This window comes from Oncorhynchus clarkii, chromosome 3 (genome assembly GCF_045791955.1).
Source record: "Oncorhynchus clarkii lewisi isolate Uvic-CL-2024 chromosome 3, UVic_Ocla_1.0, whole genome shotgun sequence".
NCBI lineage: Eukaryota > Metazoa > Chordata > Actinopteri > Salmoniformes > Salmonidae > Oncorhynchus > Oncorhynchus clarkii.
Window position 1 is genome coordinate 58,869,523 of NC_092149.1, and position 19,139 is coordinate 58,888,661.

The 19,139-nt window shown below is 42.4% G+C and overlaps 1 protein-coding gene across 1 annotated transcript in view; it reads right to left on the bottom strand.

Annotated features, from left to right (window-relative positions):
- Positions 1-1,811: 1,811 nt before the first annotated feature.
- Positions 1,812-19,139, bottom strand: part of LOC139399819 (rab3 GTPase-activating protein catalytic subunit-like) — a 53,453-nt gene continuing 36,125 nt past the window's right edge. The window contains exons 23-24 of the mRNA XM_071144996.1: positions 7,009-7,111; positions 1,812-3,252 (exon numbers count right to left, since the gene is read on the bottom strand). Coding sequence (XP_071001097.1) covers positions 3,007-3,252; positions 7,009-7,111 — 349 coding nt within the window. The 3' untranslated portion in view covers positions 1,812-3,006. The remainder of the gene's footprint in view (positions 3,253-7,008; positions 7,112-19,139) is intronic.

Sequence of the window (19,139 nt, forward strand, 5' to 3'; positions counted from 1 at the left end):
GCAAGGAACAAAAGGGGGGTGGTTCATTCAATACTCTGATGCAGTTGTCATGTGCTGCTGTGAATTGCATCATAAGCGACATGCCAAACGGGAGACGTAAACAGAAAAAGTACATCATACCTGCAATTTCAATGTTGTTTGAGTTGCTTTGTTTATCACCAAATTTGCTACAACACTGCATCCAAGTTTCTAGAAATAGGTGTTTTATGAATATAAGCTCCCCACCAACTCAGCCTGTCTTCTCAAACTTCTAGTAGTTAGCCATGAGAGAAAAAGTACTTTCTCAAATTTTTTGCATTTCTATCCCACAAAAAATATTATCGCAATATTTTAGTCACTCAAAAGCCGATTTTACATTTAGCATGAATCGTTCGGTTCTGCTCAGCTCGAGATGAAGAGCAGAAGAATTGAAGTGATGAATCTGAGCCTTAGTGTTATCAGCTGTGAAAGGCGGGGTTTACAGCATGTGATGGTTTTCATTGGCCTTGTCAGGCGGGATTCTAAGTTCTTCAGTTCAGCTTCCCATAGTGATGTGTTGCCAAAAGATTTGCTGTGATTAATTGCAAATTCTGAATTTGCACATATTTAGCTGTAATTTGAAGGGTAGGAAATATGAGTATTTACTCACCAATGTAACAACACAGTGTGGTCAAAGACTTTATTGTAGTCACGATCTGGCTACTTCAAAGTAAACAGTTATGTTTTGGGTTATTACATATTTATTAACTTATTCAGATATCTTCTAAACTACCCACAATGCGCTATTTCTCAACGTCATATGGAGGATCTACGCCGTGCTACCAAGTTTGTATGCTAGCTCTGTAGCTAGCTCAAGCTAGCTAAAGCTAGACTTTTCTAACTTTTTCCACCTTCCACCTAGCTGACTGACATCTGGAATCTATCTATTTTGGATTTTTCTTGCTATATAGCTATTGGATTTCCCTGACTCTTCCTCAGTCCGGTGAAGCGCCCGCCTCCCCTCACTTTGGTAGCTCTCAGCTTGTACTCTTTTTAAAAGGATGGGCCTGCACTCTACCATCGGATGGGCCCCGGTCATCAACCTGTAAGTCTCTGCTTGCCCTTTGCTTTTATTTGTGGTTATGTTTTAGTTGTGTTAGTTGTGTTCTAGCTGGTCTCCAGTAGTTGGGGCTGTAGCTTGCCGACCATAACCTTGGTGGTTGGCTAGGCTAATAGTAAGTTGGCTTAAAAGCGAACATTAGCTGGCTGGCTAAGATAACTGCATATATCTAACATTCTTTCATAACTGGTTAGATGGCGTTATGTATTTCCAAAACGTTGGTTTACTTTAATGTAGGTGTTGATAGCAACTGGCTGACTTATTCAGCTTAGTTAGCAACTCTGTTGGAGTTTACATTATAGGGAATAGGCTGGCTTGCCGGGTCCTCCATATTACACCACAACCCGGAAAAACATTATCTGACATGACATTCGGATTGCTGATCGGTTTTATGTGATAAAAAGTGATGTGTAACTTTGCATTGGGACTTTTGTTGTGTACACTAATGCAAACCCATACAGTATGTTACGTTTAGCCTACCTACCCTTTAAGATTGATACAAAAAGCATTACAAGAATATTGACGCCTTGATTTTGCCCAAAGTAAAAAAAAAATGTACCTCAATGTCAACCTGTTTTGACATTGCATTGTTGTTTTTAGCTGTATACAGTAGATTATGTATGAGATGTTTTCAGTGTATTTTGAACGCTTTCAGACAATATGATTAATCGCAATTAAGAAAATAAGTGCACAAAATGTTAAATAGTTATACCAATAACAGATACCAATATTATACATTTTAGTGTTGAATTAAAATGTTTATTTTTTTTTTACCAATGTAACAGGACTAAACTAGGAGACATTTACAACCAAGACTCACTTGACATGTACAGACTTTGGCTAGCTCCACAGTTTGAATCCATCCCCTCAGTCAATTACTGACAAAGTAGAAAAGTTGTCTGCATTGACTTAAGTAAAATTACTCAGCAACTTAAACAATTAACAGCACTTAACATCCTTCTTCATAGAAACAGCACTAACGACATTAACTAGGACACCTTTCTTTCTGCTGCTATATGTAAGGCTACGTCTTTACAATATAGAATATGTAATTGCACTTTCAACTAGGATTCAATACATTTAGGTGACTAGGGAAAACCTACGGTGATTGCATGTATATCAATAAGCATTATTATAGTGAGAAATGCTTTAAGTGGTAACTAATTACTGCATACAGTACGAGCGCGATGGGCAGCGTGAGAGTGTCTGGGGCTACAGAACAGACAGAGCATTGTGAGCGTCTAAGAGATGATGGTCTTCAACCAATGACTGATTGGGCAACTGGAGAGCCACAAACGATCACAATCAAGTGGCAGGGAAAAATACATGATATGCTATTTAGCGTCCTAATATATTACCACTCAGGGAGATAGGTCAAGGGGAATATTCTTATTCCCCCCCCCAAAAACAAATTATTTTCACACAAGGGTACTTTTATTTTTCCCTAGGTTATTTTTTGTCAGAGCTACGCAACAAAAAAGCATGAGATTTATTTGACTACAACAGTCATAGTAAGCTCAGTTCCCAATTGAGTACAGTCTATTTTGCATTTAAACCCCAAATAACTGAATAGTCTAAATAGTAGCCCTCCGGGAACCAACGAACAGTCTGATATGAGTCGTTGCACAGTGCGATGATTTCATAAGAAAGCGCTGCCTGCCAGCCCACCGTTCTGTTTCTCCGATCCTCCCACGAGACACTTAAGATGGTGCCAGCCCCGAGATGGGTGGAGCTTTCCGTCATGTGGCTTTGGAACAAACCATAGACTCGCCCATAACTCCACTCATGATGAGATGCATACAGCCTTGATTGAGTCACTGACCAGAGATCCCAAATGCCCTCCTACCAACACTCCCTGGTTCATCTTCCAGACTAGCCCCTCTCTTGCTCTCCATTTCCTTCTCTCTCTCGCTCTCACTGTCCCTCTCTCAGAAGAAGGAGGTGTCGGATGAGAAGGCCCCAGCCAGCCTGAAGTCTTCTCTCATCAGGACACAGAAGAGACGCTGGGGGAGAGCCTTGGAGTAGGGCGCGGGCCGCGGGACACACGTACGCAGCAGGATCTCACGCCCTGCAGGGGGAGGGAAGTCTGGCACACTGGCACCACCCATTGGCTTTTTGTCATCAGCTCCACCCCCACGTCCTGTGTCTTCATCCAATGGAGCCAAAAGGGCAGCCTGTGTGGGGCGAGGCAGACAGATGGGAGGAGTCAACAGCTGTGTTTAAACAGACAGCCCAATTCTAATAACACTAATTGGTATTTTGACCAATCCGATCAGCTCGGAAAATTATCTGATGGGATTGGTCAAAAGACCAATTAGTGGAAAAAAGACCAGAATTAGGCTGCCTGTCTAAATGCAACCAAAGTGGCTAAAATTTAGGTTGGCACATAATTGAGTGGCTAACATTCAGGCCGGCACAAAATGGAGAATGCAGGGCCCAACACACAGTAGACTTTCTATAAAATCCCAATAAAATGTGGAAACTAGAACACAATATATTTTTAGGCAGTCTAAGCAGAACCTTAACACATACTACACTTTTACAATGTGAGTATAACAGAGTGTGACACGCAAGACTGAGAAAAACATACATACAACTCATTCTAAGTGGTTGGGGGAATGAAACAACCTCGACAGTGATCAGACCTGGCGCAAGTGAAAGCGTCTGGACTGGGAAACGACAGCAGCATGTTAACACAATCTATTTTTACTGAGCAGGAACAAATTACATAAATTAGAAAGCTGATTACAAATTAACAAATGCCTTCCCACATCTCCCAAACTATTGTCTAAGGCGAGGAAAGGAGAACACATTTAATGGATTGGAGCGATTCGGTGTGTGCTTCCAGATCAATGTATGCATTTGTTTTCAGTGGGGCAAAGCATAGCCCTAGAGGGATGGCAACACAAGAAAGCTACGTGACGCTAAGATCTAAAGCCAAAAGGGATCAAACACACCACAGCAACCTCCAATACTTACATAGTAAACTAGCAGGCTAAAACTAGTATATAACTAACCAGACAGAAAAGAGCAACCTACCACTCCTGAGTGTACATACTAAACAGCAGGATACCGCTAACCTACTGTAATGTATACACTGAGTGTACAAAACTTAAAGGAACAAATTCCTAATATTGAGTTGCACCCCATTTTGCCCTCAGAACAGCCTGAATTCATCGGGGCATGGACTCTACAAGGTGTCGAAGGCATTCCAAAGGGATGCTGGCCCTTGTTGACGGCAACGCTTCCCCCAGTTGTGTCAAATTGGCTGGATGTCCTTTAGGTGGTGGACCATTCATAATCAAATCTTATTGGTCGCATCCACATATTTAGTAGATGTTTATTGTGGGTTTAGCAAAATGCTTGTGTTACTATCTCCAACAGTACACTAATATCTAACAACACACACAAATCTAAAAGTAAAAGAATGGAATTAAGAAATATAGAAATATTAGGACAAGCAATGTCGGAGTCCGGAGTATAATTATATATGTATGTGATGGCATGTTTAGACATTATGTGGATAGAATATGTAGTATATCTGAAGAATAGGTAGAATTCTTGATATACATGGGAAACTGTTGAGCATGAAAAACCTAGCAGCGTTGTAGTTCTTGACAAATCGGTGCGCTTGGCACCTACTATCAAAGCCCATTCAAAAGGCACTTCAATCTTTTTTTACAATCTATGTCTCAATTGTCTCAAGGCTTAAAAAGCCTTCTTTAACCTGTCTCCTCCCCTTCATCTACACTGATTGAAGTGGATTTAACAAGTGACATCAGTAAGGGATCATAGCTTTGAGCTGGATTCACTTGGTCAGTCTGTCATGGAAAGAGCAGGTGTTCCTAATGGTTTTATGCACTCAGTGTATAGCGACATACCACTCCTTAGTATACATACTAAACCAGCTAAAACTAGTCTACTATAAACCAACCTCCACATCCACCAGAAAACACTTGTTTATCAACGCAGACCCATCAGAGAATGAGAGCAAATGGACATACAACAAAAATAATTGATTAGAGCTACAGTAACAGATAGGTGGTTAGAAGAAAAGATGGAAGGGAGGAGGAGAAGAAGAGGGGCTAGGTGGTTAGGTAAAAAGGTCAGGGGGAGGTTAAAAACACGGCAAGTGGCATCGCTTTAGGAACCCTGTGGTTCTCCATTGTGTTATGGAGGTCTGGAAATTGCAGCGGTTCACTCTTCCAAACCATTACCAGAGAAATAACTGTAATCTTTGTCTGTATCCCTCCCTCAGCTAGCCTGAACCTCAGTTGCAGCACTAGAAAGAGGGAGAAGTCATCGTGGAGAGGGGCATGGGGGGTGGATGGATGGACTGGGAGGGGGGGGGGTGAACTAGGGGTGTAAAGGGGGGATAGGGAGGGTTGCTAGTGGTTACCTCATCACTGCTGTAGTCAGCGAGCTTGACATGGGTGAGAGGCAAGCAGCGTTAGGAGACAAAAAAAACACATAATACGATGGAGAGAACGAAAAAACATAAAATAACAAACAGAAGAACAAACAACAAACCGACACAAAGTCAGGTGATTAAGAAGAGGATTAGGTTCTGGTTGAGAAGACATGACATTCATCCCACCGAATGCATCACATGCATAGCATACGCACTCAAGCCAGAGCAGGCGGCATTGCAATCAGACAACAATCAAACTAGTACTCTAGTCTTGTACTGGTAACATGGGTAAGATGAGGGGCAGGACATCTCTCCTCTCTTCTATTCTTCTCTGTCTCTCTTTCCCTTGTTCCCAAGAAACTCACCTCATTTGATTGGCTGATGGTTTCATCTGATTTACATGTGCTTGGGATAATTACAAGCTTTCTTTTGAGAGCTTGGCAAAACACAGGCTGTAATTTAACACTCCGACATCTTGCTGGGTAAAAAAAAAAAAAAAAAAGTGATTGAGGGAGTGAGAGTTTGCTGAAATCTAACTATTTTTTCGCACCGTTTCATCCTCCAACACAAGGCACAGGGGAGAGAGCCAAGACAAGCATTCATTCCCTGTTTGCATTTTACTAGCAATTATTCTAAGGAACAGATCTGGGACCAGGGACTGCATCTGTTGATGAACTCCGTAAGAAGACACATTTATTGGCTTGAACTAACTTTCACGTTGAACAAACAAATGTATGCGTCATTGGATGTGCCAAGACCAAACCAGGCATTGTATTTATGTTATTGTGTATGTATATTGTGTTACCGCCAAGCATACACTTACTTTCATAGCCAATACAGGTGCAACTGTACAGTACAATTCGAGAGGTAATCTATCATTGCAAGTGCCTTTTAACTGATCATCTCAGACTATTCAGTCGGCGTATACTCAAAGACATGCAGCACAGAATAGAGTCATTTGGTCCAGGTGTCTCTCTCCTTGCTTGTCAAATCATATCAAACTGAATAAAACAAGACATGTGTTTAATTGTCCTTCTGCTAATCATAACAGAGGGAACTACAGAGCCTAGATGTTTGTCTGTCAGATTGCACAAAGACATTTTTTGACAGACGTTTTCATCATACTTGGTATGAGTTGCATTATGTGATATGCAAGAAGAGTGACTTAACTTAAGCAAGTAAAACGGTTTAATAAAGCGGCAAGAAGAAAGTAGTGATAAGTGAACACATTAGAACACAGTCCAGCAGCAGCATGCTTTTTGTTACTCAGGCAGCATGCCCAGGAGCCCCTCAGTGCCTGGAAAAAGGGTGGGGTTGTAGGAGGGGAATCAGTCAGGGGGAACATAACATCTCCTGCCTGGGCCGTTGGACAAACAGCACGTGAGCCGATAGTGGTGGCGGGATATCCTGTGACGCCAGGAGTTAGGAAAGGCCCCAGTGGGAGACAGAGTGTATGTTTGTACAAGTGTGTGCGTGTGTGTTCTGGATGGTGGTGACAGTGTGAGACGGTGTGCTTTACCCTCTGAGCACTGACAAACAGCTTATGGATGATGCTGCCGGCTGGGCCGCGCCCTGCTCCGATCACAGACACCTCAGGCTCCTCCAGCAGAGAGCTCACGAACCTGAGAGTGAGAAGAAGAGGAGATGGGGGAAGAGGTTCATTCCATGTGAGCATAGTCAGAAAACACATGCAGGTATATTATATTTAAAAGACATGCAATTATACTTTTACCAACAGAATAACGAGAAGGGGTTGTAAAAACTAGCTACAGTACAGTACACAACATGTGAAAACTACAGCCTTTTTGGAACGCATCCCTCTCCCCTGACACAGCATCTCGGATACAAGGCAGGACAGGCCGTTTCATTGTTGGAGAGAAAAGGGACAGGTTAATGGCTGCATGGTTCCAGGCCAGCTCTGAGAGTCCTCAAAATTAGTCTGTCTCTGCCTGGTTCTACTGCCTGAATGGCTGGGCAATCAGAGGCCCCTGGGACAAATGAACACTGGGGGCCTCCCAAATATAACCCTATCTGTCTGTATATCTATGTTTCTCTCTCTCAATGTACCTGAACCTCTGACACTGTAAGTGAATACCTAGACAGACAGACACACACACACACACAGACAGAGACACACACAGATGGATCTACACACTCCAGACACACACTCACTTATTCACTCCCAAGATAGGCACACGCACACAAACACACCCACTATACTATGCTCCCTTATTACAATCTGAGCAGTGTGTGTGCCTGGGGAGAGGGTGGTGGAGTTTTAATATAGCACACAACACAGTACGTGTGTTTGCCCAACATTTATTAGCATTCCTACTCCTACCCCCCCCCCCCCCCCCCCCCGAGCAGGGTTGTATGATGAAATAAGAGCCGGCTTGTGATATTAATAAAGCGAGAAGGATGGGATGGAAGGCACACAAGAGGTACCCACTACAATTCACATCCCGCCTCAACAGTGCCACAGATGACACAATCTGCACTCCACAAAGCCCTCTCCCATCTGGACAAGAGGAACACCTATGTGAGAACGCTGTTCATCGACTACAGCTACTACAACGACTACTACAACACCATAGCGCCCTCCAAGCTCATCACTACGCTAAGGACTCTGGGACTGAACACATCCCTCTGCAACTGGATCCTGGACATCCTGACGGTCCGCCACCCAGGTGGTGAAAGTAGGCAATGGGGATTTTCTCTAAAATGGACAGTTTCAATACCCGGGAACAATTCATCTAACCAGAGAGTCCGGGGAAATACAGCAAAAATGTGCCCATTCAAAGTGTTCAAAACCAAGTTATAGTGACTATGTAAAGATTCTCCGCAAATAAGAGAGGTGCTGCGCCACCTTGTCAGCGCCACTATGTAAAGATTTCACAGAAAGTGAAACTGATATTTAGTAATGATAGAGTACATTTGATTGGCAATTCAATTGTTGTGAATTGAGAAACAGGCCGTTCATAAATTCAGAGTGTTATCATGTTCCTCAATTAATTCAGCGCATTTCAGCAGTTGGTCCAGGATACAGTATCTTGACACACAGCGGACCCCGAGTAGGCTATAGCGTTGTCGGATCATACAAACTTTGTAACGGCAGTCAAACAAAAGTAAAATGACCAAAGTTGAAAGCTTGCTAGATAACCTCCAACAAATGACAGAATCTCTCCTACAGTGCCTTGCGAAAGTATTCGGCCCCCTTGAACTTTGCGACCTTTTGCCACATTTCAGGCTTCAAACATAAAGATATAAAACTGTATTTTTTTGTGAAGAATCAACAACAAGTGGGACACAATCATGAAGTGGAACGACATTTATTGGATATATCAAACTTTTTTAACAAATCAAAAACTGAAAAATTGGGCGTGCAAAATTATTCAGCCCCTTTACTTTCAGTGCAGCAAACTCTCTCCAGAAGTTCAGTGAGGATCTCTGAATGATCCAATGTTGACCTAAATGACTAATGATGATAAATACAATCCACCTGTGTGTAATCAAGTCTCCGTATAAATGCACCTGCACTGTGATAGTCTCAGAGGTCCGTTAAAAGCGCAGAGAGCATCATGAAGAACAAGGAACACACCAGGCAGGTCCGAGATACTGTTGTGAAGAAGTTTAAAGCCGGATTTGGATACAAAAATATTTCCCAAGCTTTAAACATCCCAAGGACCACTGTGCAAGCGATAATATTGAAATGGAAGGAGTATCAGACCACTGCAAATCTACCAAGACCTGGCCGTCCCTCTAAACTTTCAGCTCATACAAGGAGAAGACTGATCAGAGATGCAGCCAAGAGGCCCATGATCACTCTGGATGAACTGCAGAGATCTACAGCTGAGGTGGGAGACTCTGTCCATAGGACAACAATCAGTCATATATTGCACAAATCTGGCCTTTATGGAAGAGTGGCAAGAAGAAAGCCATTTCTTAAAGATATCCATAAAAAGTGTAGTTTAAAGTTTACCACAAGCCACCTGGGAGACACACCAAACATGTGGAAGAAGGTGCTCTGGTCAGATGAAACCAAAATGGAACTTTTTGGCAACAATGCAAAACGTTATGTTTGGCGTAAAAGCAACACAGCTGAACACACCATCCCCACTGTCAAACATGGTGGTGGCAGCATCATGGTTTGGGCCTGCTTTTCTTCAGCAGGGACAGGGAAGATGGTTAAAATTGATGGGAAGATGGATGGAGCCAAATACAGGACCATTCTGGAAGAAAACCTGATGGAGTCTGCAAAAGACCTGAGACTGGGACGGAGATTTGTCTTCCAACAAGACAATGATCCAAAACATAAAGCAAAATCTACAATGGAATGGTTCAAAAATAAACATATGCAGGTGTTAGAATGGCCAAGTCAAAGTCCAGACCTGAATCCAATCGAGAATCTGTGGAAAGAACTGAAAACTGCTGTTCACAAATGCTCTCCATCCAACCTCACTGAGCTCGAGCTGTTTTGCAAGAAGGAATGGGAAAAAATTTCAGTCTCTCGATGTGCAAAACTGATAGAGACATACCCCAAGCGACTTACAGCTGTAATCGCAGCAAAAGGTGGCGCTACAAAGTATTAACTTAAGGGGGCTGAATAATTTTGCACGCCCAATTTTTCAGTTTTTGATTTGTTAAAAAAGTTTGAAATATCCAATAAATGTCGTTCCACTTCATGATTGTGTCCCACTTGTTGTTGATTCTTCACAAAAAAATACAGTTTTATATCTTTATGTTTGAAGCCTGAAATGTGGCAAAAGGTCACAAAGTTCAAGGGGGCCGAATACTTTCGCAAGGCACTGTATTTGGCAAAGTCAAGTTGATGATTATACAGACATCAGATCAGCTCATGAATAACGGGGAGATGATGAGAGGGAACTGTTTAAATATCAAGGCATCTTAACGGGGACCAAGTCTATTTATAAAAAACAAAATCCATATCTACTCTCATACCGTTTGATGGTCACATTCTCTACCGAAGCTCTCATATGGGCAGCAATACAAGACAGAGCAGACATATTATAGCGGTATTTTGACATGCATAGGCGAGACATGGTTTGATAATGCAACCTATAGATTACAGAATAAGGTTAGGAATTTTCAAGCGAGACAGGAGTCAGGATTTTGGGTTTCAGTGGGATTGGGACAATAGAAAAATAACCTGGGCTCTATATAAGGCTACGACGCGAGTCAAAAGATAAATAATAGGCTACAGTTGATTTAGGCTACATGTTTCTGATCAGTGATAGATGAGCAAATTAATAAATAAGCTACCACGTCCACTTGTCCAGCCAGAGATCAATTAACCAAATATATACACAGAGATTCAGTGAAACAAAATCACATTGATTGATTATCAGACAAGTCAGAGGTTTTTGGTCAAGAGTAGGCCAGGTTACTACACGAGTGAAGGTCAAGGAGACTAGCATGTATAACATGCTAGCAAAATGTTCTGATCAGATAATATACAGTGCATTCGGGAAGTATTCATAACCCTTGACTTTTACCACTTTGTTAAGTTTCAGCCTTACTCTAAAATTCATTAAATGTTTTTGCCCCGTCAATCTACACACAATAATCCATAACAACAAAGCAAAAACAGGTTTTTAGACATTTTTGCAAAAAACTGAAATAATCACTTTTACATAATTATTCAGACCCTTTACTCAGTACGTTGTTGAAGCCCCTTCGGCAGTGATTACAGCCTCGAGTCTTATTGGGTATGACCCTACAAGCTTGGCACACCTGTATTTGGGGAGTTTCTCCCATACTTCTTTGCAGATCCTCTCAAGCTCTGTCAGGTTGGATTGGGAGAGTTGCTGCGCAGCTATTTTAAAGTCTCTCTCTTAAAACGTTTGATCGTGTTCAAGTCAGCGCTCTGGCTGGGCCACTCAAGGACATTCCGAGACGTGTTCCTAAGTCACTCCTGTTTTTTTTGGTTGTGTGCTTAGGATCATTGTCCTGTTGGAAGGTGACGCATCGCCCCAGTCTGAGGTCATGAGCGCTCTCCATTCATCTTTCCCTCGATCCTGACTAGTCTCCCAGTCCTTGCCGCTGAAAAAGATCACAAAAGCATGATGCTGCCACCACCATGCTTCACAGTAGAGATGGTGCCAGGTTTCTTCTAGACGTGACACTTGGCATTCAGGCCAAAGAGTTAAATTTTGGTTTCATAAGACCAGAGAATCTTGCTTCTCATGGTCAGAGTCCTTTAGGTGCCTTTGGCAAACTCCAAGCGGGCTGTCACGTGAATTTACAAAGGAGTGACTTCCGTCTGGCCACTCTACCATAAAGGCCTGGCTGGTGTAGTGCTGCAGAGATGGTTGTCCTTCTGGAAGGTTCTCTCATCACCACAGAGGATCTCTGGAGCTCTGTCAGAGTGACCATCAGGATCTTGGTCACCTCCCTAACCAAGGCCCTTCTCCTCCGATTACTCAGTTTGGCTGGGCTGCCAGCTCTAGGAAGAGTCTTGGTGTTTCCAAACTTCTTCAATTTAAGAATGATGGAGGCCACTGTGTTCTTGGGGACCTTCAATGTTGCAGACATGTTTTGGTACCATTCCCCAGATATGTGCCTCAACACAATTCTGTTTTTTCCTTTGACATCATGGCTTGGTTTTTGCTCTGACATGCACTGTCAACTGTGGGACCTTACAGTGGGGCAAAAAAGTATTTAGTCAGCCACCAATTGTGCAAGTTCTCCCACTTAAAAAGATGAGATAGGCCTGTAATTTTCATCATAGGTACACTTCAACTATGACAGACAAAATGAGAAAAAAAAAATACAGAAAATCACATTGTAGGATTTTTAATGAATTTATTTGCAAATTATGGTGGAAAATAAGTATTTGGTCACCTGCAAACGAGCAAGATTTCTGGCTCTCACAGACCTGTAACAACTTCTTTAAGAGGCTCCTCTGTCCTCCACTCGTTACCTGTATTAATGGCACCTGTTTGAACTTGTTATCAGTATAAAAGACACCTGTCCACAACCTCAAACAGTCACACTCCAAACTCCACTATGGCCAAGACCAAAGAGCTGTCAAAGGACACCAGAAACAAAATTGTAGACCTACACCAGGCTGGGAAGACTGAATCTGCAATAGGTAAGCAGCTTGGTTTGAAGAAATCAACTGTGGAAGCAATTATTAGGAAATGGAAGACATACAAGACCACTGATGATCTCCCTCGATCTGGGGCTCCACGCAAGATCTCACCCCGTGGGGTCAAAATAATCACAAGAACGGTGAGCAAAAATCCCAGAACCACACGGGGGGACCTAGTGAATGACCTGCAGAGAGCTGGGACCAAAGTAACAAAGCCTACCATCAGTAACACACTACGCCGCCAGGGACTCAAATCCTGCAGTGCTAGACGTGTCCCCCTGCTTAAGCCAGTACATGTCCAGGCCCATCTGAAGTTTGCTAGAGAGCATTTGGATGATCCAGAAGAAGATTGGGAGAATGTCATATGGTCAGATGAAAACAAAATATAACTTTTTGGTAAAAACTCGTCGTGTTTGGAGGACAACGAATGCTGAGTTGCATCCAAATAACACCATACCTACTGTGCAGCATGGGGTGGAAACATCATGCTTTGGGACTGTTTTTCTGCAAAGGGACCAGGACGACTGATCCGTGTAGGGGCCATGTATCGTGAGAATTTGAGTGAAAACCTCCTTCCATCAGCAAGGGCATTGAAGATGAAACGTGGCTGGGTCTTTCAGCATGACAATGATCCCAAACACACCGCCCGGGCAACGAAGGAGTGGCTTCGTAAGCATTTCAAGGTCCTGGAGTGGTCTAGCCAGTCTCCAGATCTCAACCCCATAGAAAATCTTTGGAGGGAGTTGAAAGTCTGTGTTGCCCAGCAACAGCCCCAAAACGTCACTGCTCTAGAGGAGATCTGCATGGAGGAATGGGCCAAAATACCAGCAACAGTGTGTGAAAAAATTGTGAAGACTTACAGAAAACGTTTGACCTCTGTCATTGCCAACAAAGGGTATATAACAAAGTATTGAGATAAACTTTTGTTATTGACCAAATACTTATTTTCCACCATAATTTGAAAATAAATTCATAATAAATCCTACAATGTGATTTTCTGGATTTTTTTTCTCATTTTGTCTGTCATAGTTGAAGTGTACCTATAATGAAAATTACAGGCCTCTCATCTTTTTAAGTGGGAGAACTTGCACAATTGGTGGCTGACTAAATACTTTTTTGCCCTACTGTATATAGACAGGTGTGTGCCTTTCCAAATCATGTCCAATCAATTCAATTTACCACAGGTGAACTCCAATCAAGTTGTAGAAACATCAAAGATGATAATTGGAGCCTGAATACTTATGTAAATAAGGTATTTCTGTTTTTCTTTTTTATTATTCTGCAAAAATGTTCCCAGAACTGTTTTCGCATTGTCATTGTGGGGTATTGTGGGTAGATTTATAAGGAAACAAATTAATTTAATCCATTTTAGAATAAGGCTGTAACGTAAGAAAATGTGGAAAAAGTCAAGAGGGCTGAATACTTTCCGAATGTACTGTATGCTACCAGCTCTCATAGGTCTCATGTCAGAATTAGACGTTCATCCATGTTTGTCAAACATCAAATTTGGAAATTATTCCAAATGTCGGGATTGGCATTTGGGATTGGCCCCCCCAAAATGGGATTGGCCCAAAAATTACACGCAACCTTTGGAATCAGAGGCAGATGCTTAAACTCATCCACCGTCCCTAACGCACTTGAAGAATCGAAACCAAACAAACTTGAAAAAGGTAACAGCGCTCACTGTTTATCCTAGTGGCAGGTTTCCACTTCATCTCCAGACATGGATGGATGCTGAATACTGACTTATATCACGAGTGAATATATGAGCAAACGTAAAAATAAATATGATCATTAGCACTCACCTCAACAGCTAACATTTTCCCCAGACTAATTGTTACCAAATATCCAAACTCAACACAGGGTCCCCATCAGGGGTGCATGCTCAGTCCCCTCCTATACAACTGCGTGGACTCAAACAAGTTTGCTGACAACACGACGGTGGGAGGCCTGATCACCGACCACAATGAAGCAGCCTATAGCAGCGGTTCCCAAACTAGGGGTCGTGACCCCATGTGGGTATCACCTGATATGAAAACGGGTTGTGGATAATTTCAAAAATCCTGAGAAAAATATATACAGTTGAAGTCGGAAGTTTACATACACCTTAGCCAAATACATTTAAACTCAGTTTTTCACAATTCCTGACATTTGATCAAAGTAAAAATTCCCTGTCTAAGGTCAGTTAGGATCACCACATTATTTTAAGAATGTGAAATGTCAGAATAATAGTAGAGAGAATGATTTACTTCAGCTTTTATTTCTTTCATCACATTTCCAGTGGGTCAGAAGTTTACATACACTCAATTAGTATTTGGTAGAATTGCCTTTACATTTTTTAACTTGGGTCAAATGTTTTGGGTAGCCTTCCACAAGCTTGGGTGCATTTTGGCCCATTCCTCCTGACAGAGCTGGTATAACTGAGTCAGGTTTGTAGGCCTCCTTGCTCGCACATGCTTTTTCAGTTCTGCCCACAAATGTTCTACAGGATTGAAGTCAGGGCTTTGTGATGGCCACTCCAATACCTTGACTTTGTTGTCCTTAAGCCATAACTTTGGAAGTATGCTTGGGGTCATTGTCCATTTGGAAGACCCATTTGCGACCAAGCTTTAACTTCCGGACTGATGTCTCGAGATGTTGCTTCAATATATCCACATAATTTTCCTCCCTCACGAAGCCATCTATTTTGTGAGGTGCACCAGTCCCTCCTACAGCAAAGCACCCCCACAACAGGATGCTGCCACCCCCGTGCTACACGGTTGGGATATTGTTCTTCTGCTTGTAAGCCTCCCCATTTTTCCTCCAAACATAATGATGGCATTATGACCAAACAGTTCTATTTTTGTTTGATCAGACCGGAGGACATTTCTCCAAAAAGTACGATCTTTGTCCCCATGTGCAGTTGCAAACCGTAGTCTGGCTTTTTTATGGCGGTTTTGGGGCAGTGGCTTCTTCCTTGCTGAGTGGCCTTTCAGGTTATGTCGATATAGGACTCGTTTTACTGTGGATATAGATACTTTTGTGCCTGTTTCCTCCAGCATCTTCACAGGGTCCTTTGCTCTGGGATTGATTTGCACTTTTCGCACCAAAGTACGTTCATCTCTAGGAGACAGAACGTGTCTCCTTCCTGAGCGGTATGACCGCTGCGTGGTCCCATGGTGTTTATACTTGCGTACTACTGTTTGTACAGATGAACGTGGTACCTTCATTGCATTTGGAAATTGCTCCCAAGGATGAACCAGACTTGTGGAGGTCTACAATCTTTTACTGAGGTCTTGGCTGATGTCTTTTGATTTTCCCATGATGTCAAGCAAAGAGGCGCAGAGTTTGAAGGTAGGCCTTGATATACAACCACAGGTACACCTCCAATTGACTCAAATGATGTCAATTAGCCTATCAGAAGCTTCTAAAGCAATGACAATTTTCTGGAATTTTCCAAGCTGTTTAAAGGCACAATCAACTTAGTGTATGTAAACTTCTGACCACTGGAATTGTGATAGAGTGAATTATAAGTGAAATAATGTCTGTAAACAATTGTTGGAAAAATGACTTGTGTCATGACTTGTCAAAACTATAGTTTAGATTTGTGGAGTGGTTGAAAAACAAGTTAATGACTCCAACCTAAGTGTATGTAAACTTCCGACTTCAACTGCATATACCCTCCCAAAATGATCATAATATCGTCTTTGCATCTCAAAATCATTGCAATGTGGTTAACCTTCGTCTAAATTTTTCAAATCTAAAAAGATACAACTCAACCAGAGTGCCCTTAGATCATTTGAAAAGGCTGCATTTGACTGTTGCACTTGAATCATTCCCACGGTGAATGGCTAGGCCCGCTATGCTATGAGACCACACACTATTACAGAGACTCTGATATTACTGGCCGCAATTGATATAGTGAAAACAACGTGTGGGGTGGGAGATGTAGACACTCACATCAATATCTTTGTCAGATAACACTGCTAAATGAAGAAATTATCCTATTGCTAGTAATCAAGAGAAAACTCTGACTGAATGACTCAAACTCTCCAAATGTACATTAGCCGTGAGGGCCGAGATGCCCACGAGTTGACGTTTGTACGTCAGGGGATGCTATTCACGAGGACATATTGTTCCGTCTCACGATTCCCGAGCATGAAACGGCACAGAGGATGTTCAGTATGCTGCGTGGCTATATTAACGAAAAACAGATTCCATGGGATCGAATGGTGGGATCTTGCACAGATGGGGCTCCATCTATGGTGGGACGGCAGGCAGGCCTCTGCACTCTAGTTATGATTGCGTCTCCCTCTGACATACGGAAGCATTGTATGATACACCGAGAGGCACTGGCAGCAAAAGAGCTGAGCACAGAACTGAAATATACTGCAGCAGGTAACTTCAATGGTAAACTACATCAAACCATATCCACTGCACGCAGGCCTGTTCACAAAACTATGTGATATGTGATCAGAGCATGACAATGTTCTATTTCACACTGAGGATTGGTGGTTAGCAAGGGGGAGGGTTGAAAAGATGTTCACATTGACAGAGGAACTTCTGTCATTCACAAAGGATGTAAAAAAAAAAAATTTTTTTTTAAAGAACTTTCTGTGTAAAGTAAAAGAAAATGTCTCCTTGCCTATGCAATAGACATCTTTGGGAATCTGAACTCAAGCATGCTGGGGAAATAAAAAAAACATTCTACAGATGCGTAACCGCATCAGTGGATTCAGAGGAAAGAATTCTTATTGGAGAGTCTAACAAAAGTCTTACTTATTGGAGAGTCTAACAAAAGTCTTACTTATTGGAGAGTCTAACAAAAGTCTTACTTATTGGAGAGTCTAACAAAAGTCTTACTTATTGGAGAGTCTAACAAAAGTCTTACTTATTGGAGAGTCTAACAAAAGTCTTACTTATTGGAGAGTCTAACAAAAGTCTTACTTATTGGAGAGTCTAACAAAAGTCTTACTTATTGGAGAGTCTTACAAAAGCGAACCATGCCCCCTTCCCAACGCTGAGCATGTTTCTAACAGAAAACAGCATCAGTAAGTGAACTGGGAACTAAGCAATCTCAGACTTCTGACTTCAGTGCATTAAGGATAACTGGGAACTAGGGAAAAAAACGAGCTCTGACTGGGAAAAATCCTTTTGAACGGTCATCCAACTCGGGCCTCTTTCTAGAGCTCCGACATTCCGACCTGAAGATCACTTAATTTTTCAGAGTTCCCAGTTATCTTGAAAGCACCATAAAACTCCTAGTACCCTTTGCCAGCTCAAATCTGTGTGAAGCTGGATTGAGTGCTCTCGTTTGCATTAAAACCAAAAATGTTCCTGACTTTGAGAAGCTCCGACGCGACATGCATCAAGCATACCCTTCTCATTAGTGGTGGTGAGATAAGACATTATGTCAGTCTAATTTGCAATTGACTGTCATAGCCCCACATTAAAAGTATGTGATGGTGAGTTAAGACAATCAGAATGTTAGAAATGTTTTTCAATTGACTGCAATAGCCCAAAATAAAAATAAAAAGTTAACATAGGCTGTTAATGACAATTTTTAGGGACTCCCTCGGACACCGCCTGGTATAGAGGTCCTGGATGGCAGGGAGCTCGGCCCCAGTGATGTATTGGTCCGTACGCGCTAACCTCTGTAGCGTCTTGCGGTCGGATGCCAAGCAGTTGTCATACCAAGCGGTGATGTAGCCAGTCAAGATGCTGTCAATAGCGCAGCTGTAAGAACGTTGAGGATCTAAGGGGCCATGCCCAATCTTTTCAGCCTCTTGAGGGGGAAGAGGGGTTATCGTGCCCTCTTCACGACTGTGTTGATGTGTGCCCTGTCGATGTGAATGGGGGTGTGCTCGGCCCTCCATTTCCTATAGTTTTCCATTTCCTTTGTCTAGCTGACGGTGAGGGAGAGGTTGTTGTCCTCGCACTACCCTGCCAGGTCTCTGACGACCTCCTTATAGGCCAGGGGTTCTCAAACTTGTTTAGCCCATGACCCCATTTTGATATCTGAAAATTCTCGCGACCCCAACCATGTGAAAAAAAATTGTCATTAATAGCCTATGGTTGGGGTCGTGAGAGTTTGGGAACCCCTGCCCTATAAGGAGGTCGTCAGAGACCTGGCAGGGTGGTGCGAGGACAACAACCTCTCCCTCAAACGTGTTATTACTTTTCTATTCTTTTCTTTCTCTCAGCAGTTGGGAAGGGCCCATAAGGAAGCATTTCACTGTTGGCCTACGTCTGTTGTTTACGAAGCAGGTGATGAATAAAATGTTATTTGATTTGAGAGGACAAAAGAACAACAGTGGGGAAGGAGGAGTAGTGGCATGGAGGGTTGGTTAAAATGTGCCTGCTGGTTTCATCAGGAGTAGGGCTGGGGAGAATCTACAGGGAAGTTAAGAGCACTGTCTGAAAACCGAATCGATAACACTTAAGCTATTCATGGTTTCGATTGGTCTCACTTGCAAAAGAGATTTTATCTCAATAGAAATAGACCTGCATAGAAATAGATAGGTTTGAAGCAGTTGGATTGATTTCATTTAACTCCATAG